General features: G+C 41.4%; 2 protein-coding genes across 3 annotated transcripts; one reads left to right on the forward strand and one right to left on the reverse strand.

The window, feature by feature from the left end:
- Nucleotides 1-137: 137 nt before the first annotated feature.
- On the reverse strand, nucleotides 138-9,036 carry LOC113037410 (alpha-N-acetylgalactosaminidase-like). Of its 2 annotated transcripts, none has more exons than XM_026194439.1 (9): nucleotides 9,015-9,036; nucleotides 7,922-8,078; nucleotides 7,037-7,177; nucleotides 6,537-6,748; nucleotides 6,350-6,444; nucleotides 6,087-6,248; nucleotides 2,655-2,852; nucleotides 2,410-2,550; nucleotides 138-755 (listed from the first exon to the last, which is right to left on the reverse strand). In XM_026194439.1, exons 1-9 carry the CDS (start codon nucleotides 9,019-9,021, stop codon nucleotides 552-554), a joined length of 1,317 nt encoding a protein of 438 aa, XP_026050224.1. In that variant the 5' UTR covers nucleotides 9,022-9,036; the 3' UTR covers nucleotides 138-551. The 2 variants fall into 2 exon arrangements, with proteins under 2 accessions (XP_026050224.1, XP_026050226.1); XM_026194441.1 differs by lacking the exon at nucleotides 9,015-9,036 and adding an exon at nucleotides 8,572-8,704.
- Nucleotides 8,878-27,101, forward strand: adcy3b (adenylate cyclase 3b). The gene is made up of 22 exons (XM_026194438.1): nucleotides 8,878-8,942; nucleotides 9,466-9,552; nucleotides 12,400-15,264; nucleotides 16,230-16,379; nucleotides 17,390-17,529; nucleotides 17,641-17,752; nucleotides 19,513-19,640; nucleotides 19,892-20,050; nucleotides 20,149-20,308; nucleotides 20,425-20,532; nucleotides 20,736-20,812; nucleotides 21,046-21,207; nucleotides 21,572-21,659; nucleotides 22,971-23,087; nucleotides 23,670-23,941; nucleotides 24,871-24,952; nucleotides 25,087-25,245; nucleotides 25,531-25,677; nucleotides 25,788-25,904; nucleotides 26,010-26,136; nucleotides 26,221-26,345; nucleotides 26,448-27,101. Exons 3-22 carry the CDS (start codon nucleotides 14,584-14,586, stop codon nucleotides 26,628-26,630), a joined length of 3,294 nt encoding a protein of 1,097 aa, XP_026050223.1. The 5' UTR covers nucleotides 8,878-8,942; nucleotides 9,466-9,552; nucleotides 12,400-14,583; the 3' UTR covers nucleotides 26,631-27,101.
- Nucleotides 27,102-27,497: the final 396 nt, after the last annotated feature.

Raw genomic sequence — 27,497 nt, forward strand, 5'->3', positions numbered from 1 at the left:
CTTCTAGACTTCTGATTGGCCAACATTTCTACACGGTTAAGAATATATCGCCAACTGTTGCTTTGGCATGTTCCTAGCAGCGTTTTCCTTCATTTCTGTGTTTACGTGTGGACGGGATTATTTTTTTAAAAGGAAAACGGAAAATCTCTGTTTTCAAAAATACCCGTGTACGTGTGGACGTAGCCTAAGACAAGTGAAGACCTCCCGATCTGGGATCAGTGACTTTGCTTTGGCACATCTCAGATAAAATTTTAAAATCATCATCTCTCTTTACTGTTGAGCACAGAAACTCTTGTGGCCCAGTTACTTTCAAGTGAAGATCCAGCTGGAGATCGCATCAACAAGAGCACATTTGTGCCATATACAGATGTAAAGTGGATGACCCTGAGTTTCAAGCATGTTCTTACTTGGAAGAGGCAATTGTAAAACACAGTTCAGAGCTATGCGCCTGCACCTGTGCTTAGATAGAAACAAATCATTCGATCATCAAGACATTACTACTGAGGTAAAAGACAAAAACTTAAGGATTAGAAAGTGGGGTCTGTGAGTGGTCAGAGGAAAACCCGTGGAATGGCATTTTCCTCACGATCATCATAGACACGACCATGGAGCGTGCCCCCTTGATAGAACTGGCGGAGGTTGAATTTGGCAGGTGCAGAGACGTACCACATCACCACCCCTGTGGGGTTCACTGACACTACAAATTCAGTGGAGTCTTTGAGCGATGCGGTCTCATCTGTGAAGACGTTGAAAACCTACAAAGAAGACGGGAAACAGAAGTGAATTTCTCTAGCAAGTATAAAGACAGACATCTTGCTGATAGAACACTTTTGGTCTCAGTGGGAAACCTTTGGTCAGATGTAGCTAGATTCTCATCATGTGTTACTTAAAGATCTGTTCTAAGTCCATTGTTGTTCTCATTGTATATCCTACCACTAGGCCATATTAGTAGTCATTTTAAATCCATATCCTATCATCTGTATGCAGATGATATTCAGCTGTACCTTTCTTTTAAACCTTATGAATTGAATAAACTATCCATTCTAATGGACTGTCTTAAGCAATGTTCCCTCTAATTTTTCATGTGTCTGTATATATATATATATATATATATATATATATATATATATATATATATATATATATATATATATATATATATACACACACATATATATATATATATATATATATATATATATATATATATATATATATATATATATATACACACATACATATATATATATATATATATATATATATATATATGTATGTGTGTATATATATATATATATATATATATATATACACACATACATATATATATATATATGTGTGTGTGTATATATATACACATACATATATATATATATATATATATATAAATCGCCGTCAAGCTGTCCAAAAAGCTGCGGCAAAGCTTTTATCCGAAGGGCCAGCTCTGTTCTAGGATGCCCTCTGGACCCAGTGGAGGTGGTGAGTGACAGGAGAACGGCGGCTAAGCTGTCATCCCTGATGGACAACATCTCCCACCCCATGCAGCAGACTGTGACAGCACTGAGCAGCTCCTTCAGTGGGAGACTGCGGCACCCACGGTGTGGGACGGAGAGATTTCGCAGGTCTTTCCTCCCCACTGCTGTCAGACTCCATAATAAAGACTTTAACTGATCAAGCACACACATCCATACATATGCAATAATACTAAGTGCAATAATCCTTTCTGTCATCGTTGTATTTTTACTCAGTTGTATATAGTATTTGTATTTGTATTCTATTTTTATCTTATTGTATATTTATTTTATTTTATTCTACTGTATATAGTATTTTATTTTATTCTATTCTGTACAGTTGTGTACTGTATTTATTCTTATTGTATTCTAATTTTTGCCTCATAACTTTTGCATTGTCCACTTCCTGCTGTGACAAAACAAATTTCCCACGTGTGGGACTAATAAAGGTTATCTTATCTTATCTTATCTTTAACTCGCAAATTTTCTCATATAACCCCATTGCTAAAGAGTCTGCACTGACTTCCAGTTAGTTTCAGATATCAGTTTAAAATCTTGACTCGTACTGTCATGGCCTTACGAGGAGAGGCCCCCACTTATATTGTCAAGCTACTTCACGCTAATTCTTGTACAAATACAGGCCATTTACCATTTAATAAAAGACTGAGTCATGTACCGTGCTATAATGCTATAATATTTGAAAAGATTTCAATCTTTTGTTTGTTTGTTTCTTGGATTTTTTTGTTTGTTTTCTGTAGTGCTGTTTTACGTTGTTAACTTTGAAACTTCAAAAACAGGGAAGTCTGAGTCAACCTTGCTTGCCAAAATTACCCCTCTCACCCCGAGTGAACCAGGTCGAAACACGATACACATCCCTCCTAAGTCTATAAACACATACCTTGTAGCTGCCTGCAGTGTAGCTGAGTTTGCTGAGGGAAGTTGTGTAGCGATAGGGCATGTCTGTACGACGGCTGAAGAACAATAAAGCGCTGGCATTTTTTGACAGGGGGCGCCAGAACACTTCAATGCCACTTTTCTCCTGAGAGAAAGAAAAAATGTGAACAATGAAACAAAAAACATTGCACAAAAGTCCACAAAAAGAGTCATTTAAAAAAGAAATGTATCTACTAAATTGTGCTTCACCTTCACAATGCGTCTTCCCTGGATACCCAGGGCATCCTGGTTGATGCTGATGGCCATTTCGTTCCGCAGGATGCTCTGGGCACCGCTGGAGATGGTACGGAGGTCATTAGATATGAAAAGAGGAGCCGCCATGATCGCCCAGAGAGCCATCTGAGAACGAGACTGTTCCATGCTGAGGCCAAAGTCGCCAATAATCAGCTGTGAAGATTAAAAATTTTCACACCAAAGAATTAAATTGGAGGCTGTAGTCTGTAGTACATGTAATATCTCTTTCAGTATGGAGGTGTAGCCAATGATTTGTGCACAACAAATGTATATGTAGAGCACTGAAGAGGCTTAAACAAATCGTAGAGTAAGCAGAGACAGTAAATATAGACATATATAAAATCATTTTATTATTTATATAAAGCTCTACATAGACAGGCTCCTGCTTATATAGCAGAGTTTCTGTGAATGATTCACTGTAGCCAGCCTCTCTGGTCTTCTAAACACCATCTCCACCTGCCCCTCGCTCTGATTTTTAAACCAGAGGTGATCGTGCTTGTGAGGTAATTGTGTCCAAACTGTGAAATGGCCTTCCTCAGCCTAACAGGCCAGCTGATTCTGTGGTTTGTTTTAAACAACTTCTTAAAATCCGTTTTTGTAGTTGAGCTTTTGGTTTGGAATGAATCTCTGATCATATGGTAGATTTTGTATTTGTTCATGTATCTGTAAGTGAAACATGTATATGTGGCTTTTCTATTGTTTATGCTATTCTATAAAGCACTTTGTAACTATTATTATTATTAGTATTTAGTATTTAGTATTTAGTATTTATTTATTGTCATTGTCAAGAACAATGAAATTGCGTTTGGGGCTTCCATACAACCCCAAAAAAAGAAGAAAATAATAAATACCCCTTAAAACCCAAGTGTACATATTTAACCCAGTGTGACTCCAATGCAATAAGACAATCCTTAGCAATAATGTTCGTAGAAATTCAGACAAAGACCTGAGAAACATGACAAAATACAACAATGCAACCCATTCAATATTATTGTACTGTGAGATATGATATCAGATATGATAGTTATCTATTTAAGAAAGAGGGGGGGTGCAGGAGGGGGAAGAGAATAAAGATATGATGCACCAATGCAGACCAGTTCATCGCTATTAAGAAGTTGGATATGGTTATTGTCCGTGAGAGGGGGGCAGAGAGTTCAGGAGCCTCACAGCCTGTGGATACAGGCTGTTGGCCAGTCTGGATGTTCTGGCCTGTATAGACCTGTACCTTCTCCCTGAGGGCAGCAGATGGAAAAGGTGGCGCGCAGGGTGATGTTGGTCCCGCAGGATACTGTGCACCCTCCTCAGACAGCGAGTGGGGAAGATATTACTGATCTCTGGCAGACTTGTTCCAATAATTCTGCCAGCTTCTTTCACCACCCGCTGGAGTGCTTGCTGATCGGCCTTGGTGCAGCTGGGGAACAACACTAGAAATCCATACGTCAGAACGCTGCTGATGGCACAGTTGTAGAAGTTCAACATCAGAGATCTGGGAATGTGTGCGCTCCGCAGTCTCCTCAGGTAGTAGAGGCGCTGTTGGGCCTTCCGTACAACTGAGGTGATATGGTTGCCCCAGGACAGGTCCTCGGTCACAGTTACCCCCAAGAATTTAAAACTGCTCACCCTCTCCACCGCCTCACTGCCAATGAAGAGAGGCAGATGGTTGTTATGGCCCCTCTTCCGGAAATCTACAATGATCTCCTTGGTCTTTTTGGTGTTTAAGACCAAGTTATTGTCGTGGCACCATGACTCTAGTTGTTGCACCTCTGTCCTATAGTTTGTCTCATCATTGTTGGATATAAGTCCGAGCACTGTAGTGTCATCTGCAAACTTAACAATGAGATTGGACGCGCAGGAGGAAATACAGTCATGGGTGAAGAGAGTGTATAGCAGAGGGCTCAGAACACACCCCTGAGGGGCACCGGTGTTGACCACAAGGGTGGAAGAGGTGTTCTTACCCACTCTGACACTCTGTCTACGGTTAGTGAGGAAGTCCACAATCCAGTTGCACAGAGAGGAGTTAAGTCCCAGTTGGTGGAGTTTGGGACGGAGTTTGTATGGCCGGATGGTATTAAAAGCCGAGCTGTAGTCTACAAAGAGGAGCCGTGCATAGGTGTTCCTGTGTTCCAAGTGCTTCAGTAATGTGTGCAGCACTGTGGCGATCGCATCCTCGGTTGACCGGTTCTCCCTGTATGCAAACTGGTGCGAGTCCAGGGATGGTGGAAAAGCAGCTCTGATGTGTTTAATGACCAGTCTCTCCAGGCATTTGGCGGGAATGGGGGTGAGTGCCACAGGTCTGAAATCGTTCAGACATGTGACATTTGACTGTTTTGGGATGGGAACGATGGTTGCTGCTTTGAAACAGGATGGTACCAGTGAACAGGACAACGAGGTGTTATATATAGAGGTGAAGACGTCCGCCAGGTCCGCAGCACAGTCTTTTAGCACCCGGCCCAGCACTCCATCCGGCCCGGCCGCCTTCCTGGTGTTAATGCTCCGGAACACACGCCTCAGCTCATGAGTGCTCAGGACCGGAGCAGGGTCGGTTGAGGGGAGAGGGGACAGGACAGGGTCGGTGTTCTCCCTGTCAAAACGGGCATAAAAGAGATTTAGATCCTCAGCCAGAGTAGAACTGTCGGCTGAGGGTGATGGTGTTCTTCTTTTGTAGTCCGTGATAGCCCTGATGCCCTCCCAGACCTGCCTTGGGTTTGTGTTGTTCTCAAACCTGGCCTCGATACGCCTCCTGTGCTGCTGCTTGGCAGTCTTGATGCCTCTTCTCAGGTTGGCCCTGGCAGCACTGTATGCCTCCTGGTCCCCGGATTTGAAAGCGTTGTTCCTCGTTCGAATAAGTTGTTGAACTCCGTGTGTCATCCAGGGTGGATTATTAGGGAACACACGGAATCGTTTCCAAGTTGTTACATTGTCCACACAGAAACAGATGTAGTCCAAGACAGTGGAGGTGTAACTGTCCAATGCGACACGATTGTCAGTGTCCTGCACCTTGAATACATCCCAGTCTGTGCAGTGGAAACAGTCCTGAAGCATCGGAATAGCATCCTGCGGCCATGTTCTCACGGTTTTGGTTGTAATCCCAGTGCTCTTGATCTTTTGTGTGTATATTGGGTGTAGCAGAAGGGAGAGATGGTCTGACAGACCCAGGTGGGGATAAGCCTGGGCTCTGTACGCATTCGCCATGTTGGTGTACACCTGGTCCAACGTTCTATCTCCTCTGGTAGCACACTTCACATTACGGTGGAAATTGTGAAGTACAGATTTCAGGTCCGCGTGGTTAAAATCCCCATTATTATTGTTATTATTGTTATTATTGTTATTATTATTATAAATATGTTTATATTTGGGGAGACAGTAAGAAATTTCAATTGAACAAACCATATCAGGGTCGTTCCACCTTCCAGGACCTGCTGCAGGTGTCAGGGCGTCCTGATTTTCAAAGAACCAGTCAACAATGTTCAGTACACTGTCCCAAGAGTCCTGGATGTCACCATAGTTACGCCACAGGTTGCAGATCTCACCCAGCTGAGTGTAATTTACCTAAAAACACGCATCAGTTTCATATAGTGAAGAAGCAAATACTAAGTATTAGAACAGGATTCGAACAAAACATCAAAAAGTATTTTGGATTTTAATCGTACCTTAGGTGGCAGCCCACCCTGGTAGGCAGGCCAGCTGCAGGAATAGCCAATGGGACGCCCTGTAGCATTTAAAGCCTTTGACATGAGAGGGTAACCTGTTCAAAACAGTGAACAGGAGATCTCAAATGAGGTCCAATCAGCAATATCTTATTATCCACACAGAAAAGGTTCAGTCTTGTGTTTTTACCCAGCTCTTGCTCCATGGCATTAGAGTAACAGCCGTCATATTTTAACATATCCACCTCCCAGTCTGCAAATGTTTGAGCATCTAATTCGATCTTATCCAGCGGTGTGCCAGGGTAGGCCATACATGTGAGTTTGCCCATGTCCCCATAGATGCCCAGCTTTAGGCCTCTGTTATGCAAGTAGTGTGCCAGCTTTTTGATTCCTCCTGGAAACCTGAAAGAGTAATATCAAACACACACATTTTAAAAAAGCCTTCAGCTTTCATTTTGTAACCACAGCATGATTTTTTTTTAATCCTGTAACCCAATTTCCTTTTGCACTTTCCAGGGAAGTGAAAATTCATATTTGTGCTGACACTAAAACATACCTGCTATCAATCTCCTGAGTACTGTGTTTTGCTTTTCACATGATTGTATGACTGTCACACTACTTCACTGACTGTTGGCCAATAACAGATATATGTTTACAATGGTCTTTGTGCTCACGCAGCAAATACTGCACCTCTTAGGATCAGGCTGCAGCCGTCCCTGATCGTCTCTTTGTTTGGAAGACCAGCAGTCATCTATGTTCACGTAGACATAGCCGAGTTCCTTCCAGCCATCCTCTGCAAGTCTGTCTGCCATGTCCATGAACAGATTTTCACTGGAAGAAAGACAAAGATGTTTCATAATTGTCTCAATCGCATTCCTATTTACACTGATACTGGTTCAAGGTTCTTTATTTGTCACATGCATAGTTATACTTGTATAACACACAATGGGGCTGGGGCAGGGATAGCTCAGTAGGTAAAGTGGTCGCCCCATGATCGGAAGGTCGGCAGTTCGAATCCACTTAACGGCTACCCTGAGGTACCCCTGAGCAAGGTACCGTCCCTACACACTGCTCCCCCGGGCGCCTGCTTAGTGGGCTGCCCACTGCTTCACTGAGTGAATGGGTCAAATGCAGAGAAAAACAAGTAATTTCCCCATGGGGATCAATAAAGTATCCATTATTATTATTAATGGAATGTAACCTGACATCCTCCTCGACATGTGCAAGAATGGTGGTGGGTTGGGTTGGGTTGGGTGGGGGGGAAGAACATTATATATACATATATAGTATATACATTTGGTGAATGTGCAGTAGTGGCAGCAAGCAGGTGAATTCTGTACATTAATAAGAATAGACATCTGACTATTTGAAGATAAGAGTGTAAAGAGTGTAAAGAGCACTACCATATCTATTAGATATTCTGTTCAAACCGACTGCTTCTACTGGCTTTTGTTATATCCTGTTATTATATCGCTATAAAACTGAGACTAAACCATTATAGTTATAATACCTAAATACCTTTTAACTTTTCAATACAATCAAGCCTGGTGGTACACATTCAAAATTTTGGCTTACCTGATGCAGTTCTTTGGGTCGTTTTCACAGTCAATATCACATCGGTATCGTTCCCATGCCAACCACCCCATGGGAGGGGTCCTCATCAGTCCATTGTCAAGGGCCAAAGTGGTCCCAGTGAGCGCAAAGGCAAACAAGAGCACTGCAACATGCATTTCTGCAAATACAAAATTACAAGCTGAATCAGATGTTAGTGCAGTGTGTCAAAGATGAGCCAGAAGAGTACGTCCAGAAGACTAAAGGGCAAATACAGGTTAATGATTGCAGCACCTGACGAGAAATCACCTGACATGGGTGTGAACGCAAAACAACCTGCTCGATGACTTACCAGTGAAATAAACTGATTGTGTCAGATGACCAAATAAAAATCACATGCTTATATAAACGATGTTCTGCTAAATAAAAGTTAGAATATAAAAGCTGTTCGCAACATGATCGTCATTTGGTTCTTGTAAATACGCAACACTCGATCTCAAGCGAGTTTTTTGTATTATAAACACTAACTTGACGGTAGCTTATTACGTATAACTAATCTGGCATAGACAACAATTATTCTAGCAATTTAAAACGCAGGGAATCTAATACACGTTTAAATGATTTAAACGAAGGGATTTGCTGAATAAATGTATGAAATGAAAAGCTGAACTCACTGAAGTCCGATCACGGCTCTTGGAAACTGAAAGCTAGAAAGAGCAAATAAGACCAAGAGCTCAGCCTCCTGCAGTCCGATTCTGTGCTCTTGTCTCTGGTCTCTCCCTCACTTCTTTAAATAAATACTGTGATAAAAGAAAACCTGCTCGGTCCTACTGTGGGGGAATATACAAAAAAGTACACATGACAAGGAAGTGGGGGCCACGTGACAAAGGAACCCTATCAGCTGACCACAAACCAGGAAGCAATAGAGAGAAAAACCGCCGGGGAGACCTGTAATTGCGGTTTATTTACCTCAGTTTTGTAGCTAATTTGATCTAACAAAAAAAACCCCACCTATTCCAGTTTCGAACTGTTTATGTTTAATGAGGTGATGTTAAATATTATCAAATCATTCTTACAATGTTGTTTCATAAAAGCCATAGATTGTAGTAGCCTTCACCTCTCATTTGGAGTTACAATCCTGGTGATGTCCATATGTGATGAACAAAATAACTACTGCTTCTTCCTCAGAGAGGAAGTTCTATTATTAGAATTATTACAGCAAATATGTAAACATATCCACATCCGGCAGGAAGAGCACTTGGAATACAAAATTTGGAACCACAAAACCTGGATTTAGTTGCTTCGAAAGTTGCTAAAAATTCATAGATGATAAATCCTGCAGCAGCGTTCTGCTGTAGCTCATGTACAAAGAAAAATTCTGAAAAACGTTTAGAAAGCTTTAAAAAAGGACGAAATTCAGGCTGCTTTGAAGCAAAATATAAAAGATGGCCCAAAAGATTTGTATATTACTGTATATGTTACAGTTGTTTACTGTTTGTTTTTTTACACTGGACTATTAGGGTGACGCACTGACACGCGCAGCTTTTGTGTTTTTCTGATTGGCTCAGACCACGGTGTGTCAAACGTGACATCGAACAGGAAACGGTGAAACCTGTGAGCTGCTACACAGGGAAACATGGCAGACGCAAGCCTGGGTAAGATACTAAGCTGCAAAAACTACTTAAAATTAAATAAACCAGGGGTTTAAACAGTATATTAAAAATCTATACAGCAGCTACCTTTATGTACTGGACCCAATGGTTATATCACACGGATGTAAAAACTGCAGGCATGCTCCAGAGCTAACTAAATGAAAACAATTGCAGACGAGGGTTTAATATCTCTCATTTGGTAAAAAAACGGTCTCTATTGATATAGACTTCAGGGTGGGTAGCTGGTCTGTTGAAACTTTTTTTGTCCTTTTTTGCGTTTAAACAGACTTCCTGGTTTCAACTTGCTGTCGTCCACTCGTTTTCATTTTCCCTTTAAAGTGACAGGAGCTGGTTTGCGCATGTGCAGAACAATCTCCGCATACAAGTTAGCAAACTTGCAGTATCGCAGTGTAAATGTGGAACATTACACATAAATAATAGCATTTAATCCACCCGTGGTGACCTCTTGCAAATAATGGGCCAACTGAAATAAACAGACTTCCTAGTTTCAACTTCCTGAAATTGTAGCTGTCAGATAAACAAGTGAAGTCAAACCTGCATTTGTGATCACTGTCATCATGGGTATGAGTTACATGGTAATTTGGGGCTTATGAAGATTCCATTTGAACTATTTTTTTCTACTGTGGAATGATTGTACAGCATACATCTTTAACAACTTTTAAAAACAAGAATTGAGTACAAAATGTTTACATTTCTTTTGAATTTTCTCAGATCCACACACAGTCAAAAGTACATACAAACTCAAATATATATACATACATCTCGACTAATATTACACTTCCACCACATGCTTTTGGTAGCAAGCTTCTGACACAATTCTGGCTGGATATTTGAATCTTTATGAAGAAATTAGAGTTCATTTCAGGTGGTTGGTTTACTGACACAGAACTGGAATTCAAGCATAGTCCACACATTTTTGACATGGTTGAGGTCGGCACTTTTAGAAGACCATTCCAGATTATTAATGTTAGCCTGCTTTATCCATTCCGAAACCAGTTTTGGTGTGTTTTGCGGATTGTTGTCCAGCTGGAACACCCGATTTGTGCAACGTGGCAGTACCACTGGCAGTAGATCATGATGCTACCACCACCATGCTTGACAGTTGGTACAGCATTCTTGAAAGCCTCACCTTTACTCCTCCAATTATGTGTCTTGTAACTGTGGCCAGATAGGGCTGTGCGATATGACCAAAATCTCATATCCCGATATAAGAATTCTATCGTCCTGATAACGATATAAATCACAAAAATTTAACATTTTCTGTAAATTCTGTGAATCTCGGGCAGCTCGACTTGCGTGAAGTGTTTCCAGCTGCGTGTCCTTTACCCGGAGTCGAGTGTTTTAACAGATGCATGAAACTATACATTTTTAGACATAAGTTGTAACGGCCGCCGTTTTCTTTGTATTTATTGCACGGCGTGCTGCGGGTTGCCTGTTCTAACGTTTGGTTTATTTTTTTTAGCACCTGGCGGCTCTTTTTTACTTCTCATCCGTAAATAATCTGCTCTTTCACGTGATTCAGTTTATTTTGAAAAGTCTCAACAGGATCTTGAGCTTTATTGTGAAAGGCTTATGTGGAACATATACAAGCGGACAGGCGAAGGTGTTACCGTCGCGCATAAAAACAGGCGCTTATCCGTCAGTAGTGTGGTTATATTAAATATAAGAGAAAGAGAGAACTTTAAGAAATTAATATAGCCACTACAGTGACCATCAGAACGATGAAAAAATATTGTCGTAAACAGTTTATTTTGCAACACCACGAAACAAACGATAGCGTAAAATCAAACGATAGATGTTTTTATATCATCACCGATATATATCGTTATATCGAACAGCCCTATGGCCAGATATCTCAGTCTTTATCTCGTTTTGCCATAAAACCTGCCTCCAGAGGGCATTTGGCTTGTCCATGTTGGCAGATGCCAATTTTAGTTTTTGAAGCAGGGTTTTCTCACCCATGGTGATGGAAAACTGGCTTCACTGTGGATAGTGACACTGGTGATGCAGTTTCCTGTTCATGGCAGGCTTGAGCCTTTGTGGTTCCTGGGTTATTTCTGAACATCCTAACCTATTTCCTCTCATCTGAGGGTGACAGTTTGGGTCTTCTTTCACACCTTGGCAAAGTGGTGACACTTTTTACTCTATACTTAAATAGCATTGTTTGAGCTGATGAACTTGAAATCTGAGGTTGTTTAGAAATGCTTTAACAGACCTCAACTTGTCAATCCAGTGAATTCTGAAATCCTTTTTAAGCTAGAAAACAGAAATTGCTTGTTATAGTCAATCATGATCACCAACGAGAAGTTGATAAGCCTTTACCTTCTCAAGTAAAGACGTTGAGCACCACTTATTAAAAGATGATTGTGTATGTATATATTTGCCTTGTGTGGACTCGAGATTCAAACTTCAATTCAAACTTGTGCACCCAATTCTTGTATTTGCAGTCATTAATAATGTATGCTGCTCAATAATTACACCCTGGAAAAAGAAAGTCTAAGAAATCATTACAAACCCAAAATGATTATGACATGCTTGCCCATGATAAGTGGATCTCAACTTCTGACTACAACTCTATTTTCCCCTCTTAAATATAACAGAGAAGCAATGTAATGAGGAACAAATCCCTTTTTAGTTTCTAGTGGTTGTTTATGTTTTATGAAGTCAGGTAAAATTTTGTGGGATGAAAACACTTTTCTAGAAAGGAAACCTTATTCCAGATGACTACTAGAGTAATACAAACTGAATGCATATACTTAGAAGTGCTTACATTTGCTTTCAAGTGTAAAACAGTAGACAGTACTTGACTTAACTCCTTTTTTATTTCAGGTGTTTTTGGTGTGGTGTCAGCCCTCGTTGGAAGTGGAGCAGCAGGTTTTGTGTTCGGAGAAGCTGCATTATTTGCAGTTGAACCCACTCTGACTGAAGATGGCCTCCTGCTTAACGTTGCAACTCTGGCTGCTGGACGGGCCGGTTCCACTGGTGTTGCAGTAGTGATGGCATGCCTCGTGTTCACCTCGGTACTCTTATGTCTTGGAAGTGGTTTCCTCCTCGCTGCCATGGTGATGACACTGTTGAGTAAAGTTGGAGTGAGACTGCCCTGGTTAGCAGAGGCCACAACAGGAGCCTCTGTTGTGGTAGGTGCTGTCACTACTGGATTGTTAGCGGGCGTCCTTCCACCGTGGATCTACATTGTGGTGCAAGGTGCTCTGGTCCTTTTCGTCTACTCGTATTCCAACATTAACGACATGACCACAGCTCTGTTGATCATCTTCACCACTCTATACCTCAGTGTAGTGTATGGACAGTTGGGAGCCTTTTTTGGACTCATTAGCATGATTCTGACTATCGTTGTCCTCTTTGTCCTTCGAAGGCTACTAACAGTCCCTCAAAGACCCAAATCTAAAACTGGGTGCAAACTGCTGGAGAGAATATTCTTCTACTCTGTTTTTGTGGGGATTCTGGGATTTTTTGTGGGTTTAGGGGCAGGTGAAGCAGTAGACGGGTCAAAAGAAGAGGTTGTTGTGATGCTGCAGTCAGTCCTCTGGGTGGCCTATCTGTCTGCGGCGCTGCTTGGAGCTGGCCTGGGAACTGTGGCCATGGTCGGACTGGGTCCAGAGGTGGCTGGAAAGGTCGCTTTGGGAGTTGCTATAATGACATCAGTGGCTTTGAGAGCCATTCTGCAGTGGAGCTCCTCTCTAGGGGCCAGAGGCAGCACAGCAGGGACGCTAGGGGCGGCCACAGCTGCAGGGGTCTCACTTGGAGCCGCAAGTGTTGCAGCAAGATGGGCATTTCAGTCAAGGAATTCAACTTTAGCAGTTTTAGGTTCTGTCATCATCGGTGCAGTTGTGGCAGCAGAATGCCAGTTACTTAAAGCAAGTCCGTTCACCGCATCAGAACTTGTAACAATCACCCTTGTTGCGGTAGGGGCATTTGTTCTGGGTGCACCAAAGAGCCCGTTCCACACTGAGGTGAATCTGCAAAGGGGCCTCCTCACGGGGCCTGTGCTAATAAAAGAAATCGGCATGGAAACGGTCACCGCAGCAGCAGCACCTATTGGAGCCGGGGCACTTGGGGCTGCAGCGCTGGGCACTGCAGCTCTGGGGAAACTGGGGACTGTGGGAGTCCTAACGGCCATAGTGTTGGCTTTGGGGAGCGCTCTAAGCGGCATGATAGGAAAATCACCACCAACCACAAATGCTCACAGAGACTGATTGACGCCTAAGTTTACATCTGTCTGTAAATGTTCTTGTGTTGCATTTTTGCAAGTAAAAAACTTGAGGCAAAAACATTAAATCCAGTGTCATAAGGCATGGTATCTGTTGTGGATACCAGTGTTAAATAAAAACATTAGAAAGCTTTCCTTTTTTTTTATTTCAGTGACCTTAATCGTCCTCTTTCTTCTTCTTTTTTTCTAAGCTCTTCACAGCATCGCTGCCACATTTCCCAAGACATGACTGCACGCTGGCAGTTTCTTTGGTTTCGTCTTAGCAACAGTAACAGAAGCACTCAGAGAAGGGGGGAGGCAGGAGAGAGACAGAAAATGATCAGAAGACGGAAGAGCATCTTAGAACTGATGTGTTTAGGCAGATAAAAGTAACCAGAGTAAAGCTTACAGAAGTCTCTCTGAAAATATTATATTTTGCATTGATATTGATTTAGTAGATCTACAACAATGACAAACGAGACTTCACCTGCTTGGGAACTAGAGGCTCTGAGAATCTCCTCTATCTTAAATGTGTTTTTGTATTTGAAGGCACTAACTCTAAATTAAAAGGTAAGCCACTTTTCATGGTGGGACTGAACTGAAGAATGGAATGGAGTTATTTTCTGATTTAAATGTTTTTGTCTCGTTTGGAAGAGCCTTTAAAAATCATGAAAACTTTGATCATGCGGTCAGCTGCAAAAAAAATCAAAAAGTAATGGGGCACGTCACAACTTTTCCGTGGATTTTCACATTAGTGTTGTAACAGTATTCCACTAACCAAGAGGATTAACCTTTAACAAAGAAGCATGTCTCTGAACCGGGTCCGCACAATGGACACGGAGCAGTCTGCAGAGTACTCGGTGGAGTACTCGGCCCAGGTTTCCAGTGATCCGGGCCGTGACGTGGGTCGGAGGCGTGAAGTGACCGTAGTGCAGTCCAGCTGCTGCCGCTGCCTGCCCCGCGCAGTGTGCCTCACCTTTACCCCCGAGTCGCTGGAAAGGCTCTATCAGAACTACTTCCGTCGGCAGAGACAGGAGAACCTGCTAGTGCTGGTGATGTTCGCCGCTCTCTTCAACAGCTTCGTCATCATCATGTGTGCGGTTGTGTACACTGAGGACAAACTGGCGATGGTGGTGGTGGCAGCTGTGGGGCTGACTGCGGACGTTGCGCTCTACGTGTTGTGCTGGTTGCAGAAACTCCCCGCATCACCTGTGTGGCGCGGAGCAGTGGCCTACATACTGTGGCTGATGGTCACCGTGCATGTTTTGTGTTACATGGGACTAAACTACGAGCGCTTCCCACATGCTAGTGACTCGGTGGGCTGGCAGACTTTCTTCATTTTCTCCTGCTTTCTAACTTTGCCACTGAACCTGGTGGCCCTGCTTCTCCTCGCTGTCCTCTCGTGCGGGATTCACACTCTGGTTTTGGGGATCACGGTGGCTCAGAAGTTTAAGGATGGCGCGCAGGGGGCGATGCTGGTCAGACAGGTAAATGTCTGGTAAACTCACAAGGAATAAAGCAGCTAGGACTTTAAAACGTTTGTGAATGCAAAACAAACAACAACAAAAAAGAAAAGCAGAAAGTGCGATATTAGATGTGTGTACATTTGATTCTAGGGCAGTGGTTCCCATCCAGGACCCAAATTTATGCATGTTGTAAGTTTTTCTTTTTACTAGGCTGCACCAGCCCTTCACCAGGCTAGAGCACTGGCACCACAGTAAGACCATTATGCAAACAGTGCAAAATTTAAGGGGCCTCACACTGTTTCAGGGCCTAATACCCAAGTGGAGAGGTGTGACAGGTAAAGTGGGTTTGGATTATGCATAGTAAATAAATTCATAATTCACTGCGTTAAATAAAACCCCTTTGTTTTTTCGATTTTGTGCAGTGTTTTGTTAATGCAAACTAATTTCCTTCCATTCACATTTATTGTCTTTTTGCCACACTTGGTTTTAGGGCCCCAAAGGTAAATATATACAAGTCAGATATAATATTATTTTAAACGCAGTCTCAATTTATAATGAGAGTGCATATGAATACACCATGTGTGATTGCACTACATCCCAAATAATGTTGTTTTGAGCAATTTGGAAACAAAATTGCATCTAAAAGTTAAAAGTCAGTTTCCACAAACTGATCTTTAGATTAGATTCAATTTATTGTCACTGAAAAGTACATTACTCAAATAAAAATGAAATTTGGCATCCACTTCAATGTAGAAATAATATAAACATATATAAATACAATATATACACACATCATATTCACACGTTAGGTTTCTCTTATATATAAGCTAAGATAAATGCTTTGTTTACCCATATTTGGTAAATTCATTTCAGCAGTTGAGATGATGATGAAATTATAATAATATTTATAAATATACTCTTTATTATAATGCATATTATTATTGTCCACACAAACACTTTTGTGGCACTTTTCTCCTCTTTTTCAGTTGCTAGCCAACGTGGTGCTGTACCTGTGTGCCATCATAGTGGGTGTGATGTCGTACTACATGGCAGACAGGAAGTACAGGACAGCATTTTTGGAAGCTCGTCAGTCACTGGAGGTGAAACTAACACTGGAGGAGCAGAGCACTCAGCAGGTATATATTACCCATACCCACGTGCACATTTTCTTTGGTGAGTGAACACATTTTCTTATTTTTGGCCAAACAAATCCACAAATCCACAAGTACACAAATAGAAGGGTGAGATGCAACACACTGATTAATTACAGGATGTTTTGCTCAGCTCAGGACTAATAGGTTGTTAGAGAGGCGGTTGTTTTCACCAGCGCAGCCACCGTCAGGGACCTGACACAATAAGGTCCCTTTAGCACTTTGCCAGCCAACAGACATGAGGACATGTTTCCCAATGAAGCATTTTAAAAAGGAATTATGTTTTTACACTTTTTATTATATGTTAGCCTATTTATTACTTCTTCATTTTAATCAAACCTCAAGCTGCATTCAGGTCACCATTTTGCTGTAAATCCTTTAAGCTTGCTCTTTTGTGTTCCTTACAGCCACTATGCCATGCTTTACCTTCTGTGGCATCAATATTAATCTGTTATGAAGGCTTATCTCAGCTAGAAGAGGTGTTAAATTAAAGAAACGGCGGTAATGTATCTAACAGCAATCGCAAATTGCGAAAAAACTGGCAATTGCTCACCATCATCACAGATTGAAAGATGATACAAATGTGCAGTTATTGTCACCAAGCATTTAATTCTTCCCTTTAAGACACTGTCACGCCTGCCTGTGACTATTTGCAAAACAAAGACAGCAGACTCTTGAGAGTTCTTTGAAAAAGGGGCGGAAAAGATGGTGAAAAGCGAGGGACGTGTGGATACGGATGGGGAGGCAAAAAGACAAAAGGAAGAGACAGAGGAGAGATAGTATTCCCACCGTGCCTTTTCAGTGGGAGACTGGGTCAAAGATGGAAAACAACCAGCCAGTTAGGACATATCTGACCACTTGACGGGATTCTTGAGAGCTAAGAGGAAAATAAAATGTAAATTTGTACACTTTCTTTACGCGTACAGAAATAGGGATGACTTTTCTTTTCCTATTTCTCACATCTCGCACCTTCTTTCAAATCTTGCTCTATGTAGGAGGAACTATTACTGTCCATCCTGCCCAAACACATTGCTGATGAGATGCTGCAGGGCATGAAGAACCAGGCAAATCAGAACGAAGTCCGGCAGCAGCAGCAGTTCAACACCATGTACATGTACCGCCATGAAAACGTTAGGTCTGGATCACTAAAAAAAATGACTTTTTAATTTGATCAAACATCTGTTTCACAATATTTTTTGCAACAAGAAAGTGTTACATTATTTTTAATCATCCACTTTTATTGCAGCATCCTGTTTGCAGACATTGTGGGCTTCACCCAGTTGTCCTCAGCCTGCAGCGCCCAGGAGCTTGTAAAGCTGCTCAATGAACTGTTTGCTCGCTTTGATAAACTGGCAGCAGTGAGTATCAGAGTGGTTTCAACACGGTGCTGGAACATTCCTCAGAGACTTTTTGTCATACTGACATGATAACATCACACATTTGATCCACATTTGTCAGCTGCAAATCTTCAGTTCTGCCTCATCCAAAAGGTGCTCGTGACTGTGGAGACCAGTTGAGTACAGTGAACTCATTGGCATGTTCAAAAAGCCAGTTTGAGATTGTTTGAGCTTTGTGACATTCTTAGAAGCAACCATTAGAAGATGGGTGCACTGTGGTTATAGAGGGATGGACATGGTCAGTAACAATACTCTAGTGGGCTGTGGAGTTTAAAGAATGCTAAATTAGTAGTGAGGGCACAAAGATTGGCAAGAAAATGTCCTCCATACCATTACACTAACAATACAAGGATGCATACGTTGGATGCATACGTTCATGTTATTTAAACCAAATCCTGACCCTACCAGCCCTATGTTACAGCAGAAATCAAGACTCATCACATTAGGCAACAACTTCTCAGTCTTTTTGTTGAGCCTAATTGTACCCTCAGCTTCCTCTGCTTAGCTGACAGCAGTGGCACCCGGTGTGGTGTTCTGCTGCTGTCCAGTTTTCTTCGAGGTTAGATCTGTTGTGCCTCCAGAGATGTGTTGTTTGTCATCTGACATCTAAAACTAACAAGGCATTTTTGTCCAGAGGACTGCTGCTCAGTGGATATTTTTCTTTTTTTCCTCTGTAAACTCTAAAGATGGTGGGAAAATCCCAGTAGATAAGCGGTTTCTGAAATACTCAGACCAGCCTGTCTGACACCAACAACCATGCCACCTTCAGAGTCACTTAAATCAAACTTTTTCTCCATGCTAATGCTCCATTTGAACTTATGTATTAACAAGCAGTTGAACGGCTGTGCCTAATAAAGTTGTCAGTGAGTCTATTGTTAAGAAATATTACTACTGGATATTTCTGAATTATTTTTGGTAGAAATGTAACAAAATTCTATGCTAGCTTGACTTGGTGTAACAACCTCATTAATAACTTATTCTCTAGCCTCCATTGTAGTTAGCACCCAGTTTCTGCTTGGCTGGAATGCTACTCTGCTACATGTGCACAGACAGACTCTGTAAAGCTAGTAGCCACCATGACACCACCCATTGGTTTTAGACATTTTAAAACCTCAACATTAATGTTTTGACTGCCACCATGTTGGTTTGGAAATGGGTATACGCTGAGTCATCAGCGAGGGCTAACAAGTTTGGTTAGCAGGCTACATCCATAAACTATACAGCAGATACAGATATATGCTAATTACTGCTAACTAAGTAACAGGCTTATAAAATATGAAAAATATGCTCACCAAAACTGAAGCGCAAACCTTTTGGGTGATTTGTACAACACAAGAAGTAATATTATTTGTCAGATAATTCCTCGAAAATGCTATACACAGTGTGTAGAGGTCCAGTTAATAGCAGACAGTCATCAGCTACAGCTCTGTGTGTGCACACCTGTCAATTGAAGCAGACTCACCCCTTACTTAAAGTCTTAGCGGTTCTCAAAGTTATAAACTAACCGACCACTGCATATTGTGAATTAGAACTCAAGCCACTCTGCCAGACAAAGCGATGAGATGACACAATTTCTTGATTTCTACAAACATCTTTTTTCTGAATTATGTTCTGAGAAGTGTTTATGAGACTATAAAATGACATTATTGGATTGTCTGAGTTATAGTATCAGTACCTTTCTGTTATTGAGGTAAACATCCGTGTCTGATCTCACATTACAGGAACATCATCAGCTGAGGATTAAGATTCTTGGAGACTGTTACTATTGCATCTGTGGTGTTCCTGACTTCAGGGAGGACCATGCCGTGTGTTCTATAAAGATGGGCCTGGCTATGGTAAAAGCCATCTCGTAAGTAGTGACTTTACTAATTAGGAATAGGGGAGGAAAACACAATGAAAACATTATTATTAAAACATTAGAATTAAAACTGTAAATTTAAAAAAAAAAAAAAAAGCTTAGACAAAATAATGGAGAAAGGAAGTCACCACATAGAGAGAAAAAAACTAGAGAGGAAAGGCTCAATTAAAATTTTAAAGCTGCTTAACAATATGAGCAACAGTTAATTTTCCAGTGACCCCCTGATTTCTCTCATGGTCTAGGTACGTTCGAGAAAAGACACAAACAGAGGTTGACATGCGCGTGGGCGTCCACACCGGCACCGTGCTGGGAGGAGTACTCGGGCAGAAACGCTGGCAGTTTGATGTTTGGTCCACAGATGTCACTGTGGCCAATAAAATGGAATCTGGAGGGATTCCTGGGTAGGAAAATTGTGCGCTTCCTTGGTGTCTGCGTAGTGTGTGTCTGAGAGCAGTTCTTTTTTTTTTTTCTAAAATTCACACTTTTGTATGCTATCTAGGAGAGTGCATATTTCCCAGACCACAAAAGACAGTCTGCATGGGGAATTTGACCTGGAGCCGGGGAATGGTGGAGAGAGGTGTGAGTACCTGCTGGAGAAAGGCATTGACACTTACTTAGTTCTAGTTCCTAAGCAGAAAGCCAATGGACTCAATGGAAATGTGAGTGTCTTGTTCCTTTATCCCATACAAAATAAATCAAATCAATTAAATGAACATTTTTTGTTTTTGTTATTGATGTAATATTAACAGATGTTGTATCTGCTTCTCCTCCTCAGACACCTGGTACATTGACCAATAGAAATTCCAAACAGTTGATCAACACCACAGCATCCAATGGGAATGCAGTCTCACAACAGTCCACACCTACTGAGTCTAAAAAGGAGGTGAATTACAGCTGCCGGTCATCATTTCAGTAACCAAAGATTAAAGTGTGTTGTTACTTGTGTATACATGAGTAAGGCCTATCTATATGTTTATAAAAAGATAAATTATGTGAATTATTTCTTTCAATTATAAAAGAGAAAGCTTCACTTGGTAATGTTGTCTGTATCTGATGCGTTTCTCTTTGCATTACTGGCAACCTTAGATGACTAACAGAGCCGAGGAACAAACCATCAACAGACGACTCCAGCAGGAGCTGCTGGAGAGAGAGACTCAAAAAATGTAAGAAAAAAGAAACTTTAAATAAATTTAATTTGAAAAAGTGCAATAAAAGGATTCATTTTAAAGACTAAATCATAGAAATCGGATTCGGTGTTCCAGGAATTGAAAAGAAACAAACTCAGTGAAGTAACCCACATGCATCTCCTCAATCGGTGTCCCATCCCCCCTTTTTAGTATCCATGTCCTTCAAAATGTTCTTTTCTACCTGCTAAATCTCACTGCATTTTTGACAGAATGAAGGATCATGAGATCAACCCCGTTTCTCTCCGTTTTGTGGATGGAAAGTTGGAGGACCACTACTCCTCAGAGAAGGAGAGGAGGAGCGGAGCAGCTTTCTCCTGCTGCATGATCGTACTCCTTTTCATCACAGCAATGGAGGTCTTCATAGACCCACTGTGAGTTTATGTATCATGTATGTGTCACTTTATAGCATGGGTGGCACAGCGGTGCAGCACCATCACCTCCCAGCAGACCTTTGTATGTGGAGTTTGCATGTTCTCCGTGTAACTGTGCCGGTTTCCTCCAGCAGTCCAAACACTTCCATGTTAGGTGAATTGGTGATACTAAATGAGTATGAGCATGTGTGGTTGTCTGTCTCCCTGTGTTAGCCCTGCTATACACTTGTTCTGGGTATACCCCGACTCTCACCCTGTAACAGCTGGGACTGACTCCTTGGCCAATGTATTGTTGTAGTGATAGCACATGATAATTTATTAGAAATTGTAGGACGTTGTCTGATGATGTGTGTTCTCCTTCTAGGTTGTTTGTGAACTATGTGACTCTCGCAGTAGGACAGGTATTGCTGCTAATACTCACAGTATGCTCCCTGGCAGCCATCTTCCCCAGGGTGAGAATTTTTTTTTTAAAAAGGAAACGTAATTTTTTTGTAAATTGTCGACAATGGTAACCAATTAATTGCTAAATGCCTTTGATTAGTATGTTCAAAGCTCTCTAACAATAATGTAGAGCCTAAAAACTATGGTGATGTGAAAAACTAAGTACACCCCATGATTCAATAGGTTTTAGAGCAACCTTAGCAACAATACCTTGAAGTAACAGTCTGATGTTATCAGTCTCTCACATCATTGGGTGGGAACTTTGGCCCACTCTACTATACAATGTTACTTCAGTTCATTGAGGTTCTTGGGCACTGTTCATGCACAGCTCTCTTAAAGTCCCGCCACAGCAGCTCAGTCAGGTTGAAGTCTGGATTTTGACAAGGTCATTGCAGCACCTTGATTCTTTTCTTTTTCAGCTTTTCTGTTGCTGCTGTGCCTGGATCATCCTGTTGAACAACCCAGTTGGACTCTAGAAACTTTGCTATACAGTGGAGTTTGTGGTCAACTCAGTGACTGCAAGGTGTTCAGGTCCCGTGGTTGCAAAACAAGCCCATCACTCCTCCACCACTGTGGTTGACAGTTGGGGTGTTTATGCTGATATATTGTGCTTGGTTTTTGCCAAATATAGTCTTGTGCAATACAGCTGTACATCTCCATATTGATGTCCAAAAGTCCAAAGGATGTTGTTCCAGAAGTTTTGTGTTATTTTTAAGTTGCAATTAGAGAAGAGGCTTTTTGCTGGCAACCCTTCCAAATAAGATCTACTTGTTCAGTCTATTTCTAAATGGTCTCTCATGAACTTTAACATGCTAACTGAGATCTGTAGAGTCTGAGATGTACTGTAGCTCCTGGTTTTTTGTTGATGTTTTTTGCAGTTTTCTGAGAATTGCAGAGTCTAACCTTGGGGTGAATTTGCTGGGACGTCCACTACTGGAAAGATTGTGCCATTGTGTTAACACACACCTGAATGCTCCAAATCAGCAAGCTGACGAAACCTCTGCTTTTATAGAGGTGCTCACACTTGCTAATCATGTGCATTTGATTTGCAGCACTTTGCTGCTTTTTAAGGTCTTAAGTCCTATGGAAGCATTAAGGGTGTACTTAGCTTTTCAGAGCACTGAATTCAGTCCTGTAAAAAATTTATTCTCGCAGGGCTTTAGCTAAGTGATATTTAGCATTTTGATTGGTTTTTACAATTGATAAGGAATTTTTCTCAAAGCAGTACTGATTTTATTGTCACACAGGACAGAATGAAAGTTCTACAGTTTACACTACACTATATAAAAGATGGCCACCTTTTTAACATTTTCTTATCACAGATGTTCTCCAAGAGGTTGGTGTCTTTCTCAATGTGGATTGATCGCACACGATGGGCGAGAAACACGTGGGCCATGGCAAGCATATTTGTTCTAACCATGGCTGTGATCGCTGACATGGTACGACTTCAAGAAACTTGGTAAAACTGCATGTGTGCATGTCCGTAATCGTGGCAATATGGATGAACTTTTTTGTCATTTCGTTATATAACTTAATGTCATAACGGGAAAACACATACAATCAGTTTCCAGGAAATTCCAGTTGGGATTAATGTACAACATCATAGCTCCCAATCTGAGTGTGTGTGCATTCGACTTTCCATAAGTGTGTTCCTACTTTGTCCTCATCAGACTATCGCTGCCTTTTATGCGTCTGACAGTATGATCCCAGTGGGGTCTATTAGTTGTCCGTCTTGCTGCCTGCTGGCTCATTTGTCACAGCCCCATAGGAGCAACTTGCTACACACGCTGCTGCCTTTGTGAGCTGAAGAGAATAGCGGATGCTAAAGAGAGCGTTCATTTCTCTGCTAGGCTGTCATGTAGAAGTGACAGTCGCCCTTTGAAGAAAATGAAGTACTACTACTACTGTTGTCGTATTCGGGTTATTCTCGACATAGGCACAAGTTTTAGCTCAAAACGTGAAGTTGTCAATTTTTCTGCCAGTTGGAGTGAGTGGATTTTTTTCTTTTCGTTGTGTTGCAGTTAAGTTGTGCACCTCCATCCCTTCGGATCTTCAACAGCACGTCTGGTCCGATGTTGGAGTCGCTCGGTGATGGAGGCTGTGCAGATAATCCGAAGCACTACAGCTTCATGGCTGTGATGTCACTCATTGCAACAACCATGTTGGTGCAAGTGAGCCACCTGATTAAACTAGGCCTCATGGTGCTGGTTGTCACAGCAACTGGAGCCGTTAATATCTACAGCTGGCGGGACCTATATGATCTGTATGATTACATGCAGTTTTCCTCCTACAGGTGAGAAATGACTAATCATCGATAGATGTCTCTTTTAGGTTATTCTGGGTGTTTTGCTTTAGGTTGGATTTGCTGCTGTGTTTACAGTGCTGTGAAAAAGTAGTTGACTCCTTATTGTTTTTTTTAGGTTGTTCCAGATTTGTCATACTTACATAGTTCATATGATCAAACAAATTTTAATAGTTATTAGACAATGCTAACTTGAGTAATAATAACCCAAAAAGAAGATAAAGAACATCTCATAGTTTACAAAAAACATCTTGATGATCCCCAAGAAGTTTGGGAAAATATTCTGTGGACTGACGAGACAAAAGTTACATTTTTTGGAACGTTTGAGTCCTGTTCCATCTGGTATAAACTAACACTTTTCGTAAAAAGAACATCATACCACCAAACATGGTGGTGGTAGCATGATGGTCCAGGGATGCTTTGCTGCTTCAGGACCTGGACAACTTGCTGTAACTGATGGAACCATGAATTCTGCTCTTTACCAGAAAATCCTGAAGTCTGACCATGAATTCCTGCCATGAAGCTCAAGCACACTTGGGTTATGCAGCAGAACAATGATCTGAAACACCAGCAGATCCACCTTTGAATGGCTCAAAGAAAGCAAGATGAAGGTTTTGGAGTGGCCTAGACAAAGTCCAGACATAAATCGTCTTAAGATGCTTTGGCGTGACCTTACACAGGCCGTTCATGCTTGAAAACCCTCCAGTGTAGCTGAATTAAAACAAGTGTGCAAAGAAGACTGGACCAAAATTTCACTACAGTGATGTGAAAGATTCTTTGCCAGTTATTGCAAATGCTTGATTGCAGGTCTTGTTGCCAAGGGTGGCACAACCAGTTAAGGGTTAAGGGGCCAATTACTTTTTTTCAGCACTGTTAATGACAGTATTGTCTCTAATGGTATCCCACTTTTGTATTTTCAGAACATTGATAGTGCCATCCAAGTACCTCATGACAGTGATGATTATTGTTATGATGATTGGCTTTTACTTCTTTGCACGCCACGTGAGTGTCACATCTATGTAACACCCGGAGGGTTAGAACAAGAAAATGTTATTCAACAAAATTCTAATTTTTCCATAATAGGTTTCTCTCAAAATATGTCATTAATTCTGTCTGTGTTGCGTGTCTGTGTGCAGCTGGAGCAACAGTCAAGGAAACTATTTCTGTGGAAGATTGGCGTGCGCGATCAGAAAGAGAGAGTCTTTGAAATGAGACGCTGGAATGAAGCGTTGGTCACCAACATGCTGCCAGAGCATGTGGCAAAACACTTTCTGGGCACTAAAAAAAGAGACGAGGTATATATGTTGAGTTTGTTACCATAGGAGTCAGGGAGAGAAAACAACATGAGTGAGAATGGAGGAGAAGCCATATTAAACAGCATTTTGCGATTTAAAACCATTTGAGCTTACACCTTCTGTGTGAGCAGCAGAAACAGTTGTTCAAAAGCAGCTTAAAGTAATGAAGGTACCGCAGGTGATGCTGTACTGTGCCATCTTGTGGCCTATCTTATAATTACATATTAGTAGCAATAAGCTTAAAAACTGTTTTTTATGACCCAACAAGTCATTTGTTTTGTATAGGAGCTGTACAGCCAGGGGTATGATGAAATAGGGGTAATGTTTGCATCCATCCCCAATTTTTCTGATTTCTACACTGAGGAGAGCATCAATAACGGGGGCATTGAGTGTCTGAGGATTCTCAATGAGATAATCTCCGACTTTGACAGCGTGAGTTCTGGCAATGTTGCACACTAAACGTACACTAAACTAAACGTGACCTCAAAGCATGAACTTAACACCAGGAAGTAAAACTAATCAGTGTCCACTTTCCCCACCAGTTATTAGACAGGGACGAGTTCAGGTGCATTACTAAGATCAAGACGATTGGAAGCACCTACATGGCCGCATCAGGCCTCACACCGGAAAGCAACACAAATGGATATGGCAACCGCAAGGTGTGATAATCTATCAGCATTATATGTCTATACCAATCTGTTGAAGCCTTTTATCTAAAGTGATTATTCTAATAATTATAAGAGCTATTTACTGGTTGTCTACAGCCAGAGGACCAGTTGCTGATTGAGCGCTGGCAGCACCTCGCTGACCTGGCAGACTTTGCCTTGGCCATGAAAGTCACCCTCAACAACCTCAACAAGCAGTCCTTCAACAACTTTATGCTACGAATCGGTCAGTGTTTGCACCTGAGAGTGAGTCTGAGTGTCCAACTGCAAATGTGCACATGTGTTCATGTCTCCTTTTTGATCCCTTAAGGTCTAAATAAAGGAGCAGTTCTGGCCGGAGTGATCGGAGCTCGTAAACCTCACTATGACATCTGGGGCAACACGGTCAACGTGGCGAGCAGAATGGAGTCAACTGGAGTGATGGGAAACATTCAGGTAGCACAACCAAACGTTCCCAAAACCAAAGATGCAGCAAATTTAAGCATCCTTTTTATTGTGTCCATCTCTTCTAAATGCTATGTTCTACTTGGACCTCAGGTTGTAGAGGACTGCTATGACATCCTGAAGGAGTACGGCTTTCGTTTTATCCGAAGAGGGCCCATATATGTCAAAGGGAAAGGCGAGCTGCTGACCTTTTTCATGAAAGGCAAAGACAAACCCAATACCAAAGATGGTGCAGTAACTACTACCCTTCCACACCAAGTTGGAGACCTTCACTGACTTTTTTTTTAATCTCTTCAAATGGCATAAGCCCAATAACAGGCCTGAGCAAAATGTCAGTTTTGTCAGCCATGAATTTCACAGGATCTTGTTTTTTGTGCGCTTCATAGCCCATGTGAAGAATATGACGGTAGACTGACACAACAAAAACGCTAATGCACAATTATCAGGACTTTTATAGACAAATGTTTCAAGAAACATGTTTTGTAAAGTTGTAAACAAATTTAAGAATGTCTCAGAGAGCTCCTGAGCTAAAGATTGCTGCACTTGATTCACAGAGTGCTACAGACACAAGAAAAACAAAAATCTATGTCTGATTTTTTTCAACATTTTTCATTTCATTATTTGAAAAAGCAAACACTTCATCCTCTTTGATACAGTCCCTGTGAATAAATTTTATAAGCTCACATATAAAAAGGACATTGTTTAAATCTTGAAAAACGGTATGAAAATTAAACGCATCCCTACAGACTATGACCTGTGACAAGGTGAGGTGTTTATGTATTTTGTGTGGTCATCGTACATAGACCTAACGAGATTTCTGTAGCCTTTAGAAAAATTATTATGTATGCTTTTATGTCTGGTAGGTGATTTAAACAAGATCTCCAAATTATCTGAAATAAATAATCCCACAATAAGTAGTATTATACATGTAAAGAACTATCAGTTTGTCCAGGATTGGCCGCTCCATCGAATTACACCAAAGTGTTTGCTGTTTCATGTTTGAAAGAGTCTCTAAAAAGCCAGAAATTTTATATCAGCATCTACAGGTAACTGTAAGGGTCAAAATGCATCTTTCTGCAATCAGGGAGAGAGTGAATAAAATCAAGCTGCATGGAAGGTTGAATTTGGCTAAGAGGATTTTAG

This window comes from Astatotilapia calliptera, chromosome 15 (assembly GCF_900246225.1).
Source record: "Astatotilapia calliptera chromosome 15, fAstCal1.2, whole genome shotgun sequence".
Classification (NCBI taxonomy): Eukaryota; Metazoa; Chordata; class Actinopteri; order Cichliformes; family Cichlidae; genus Astatotilapia; species Astatotilapia calliptera.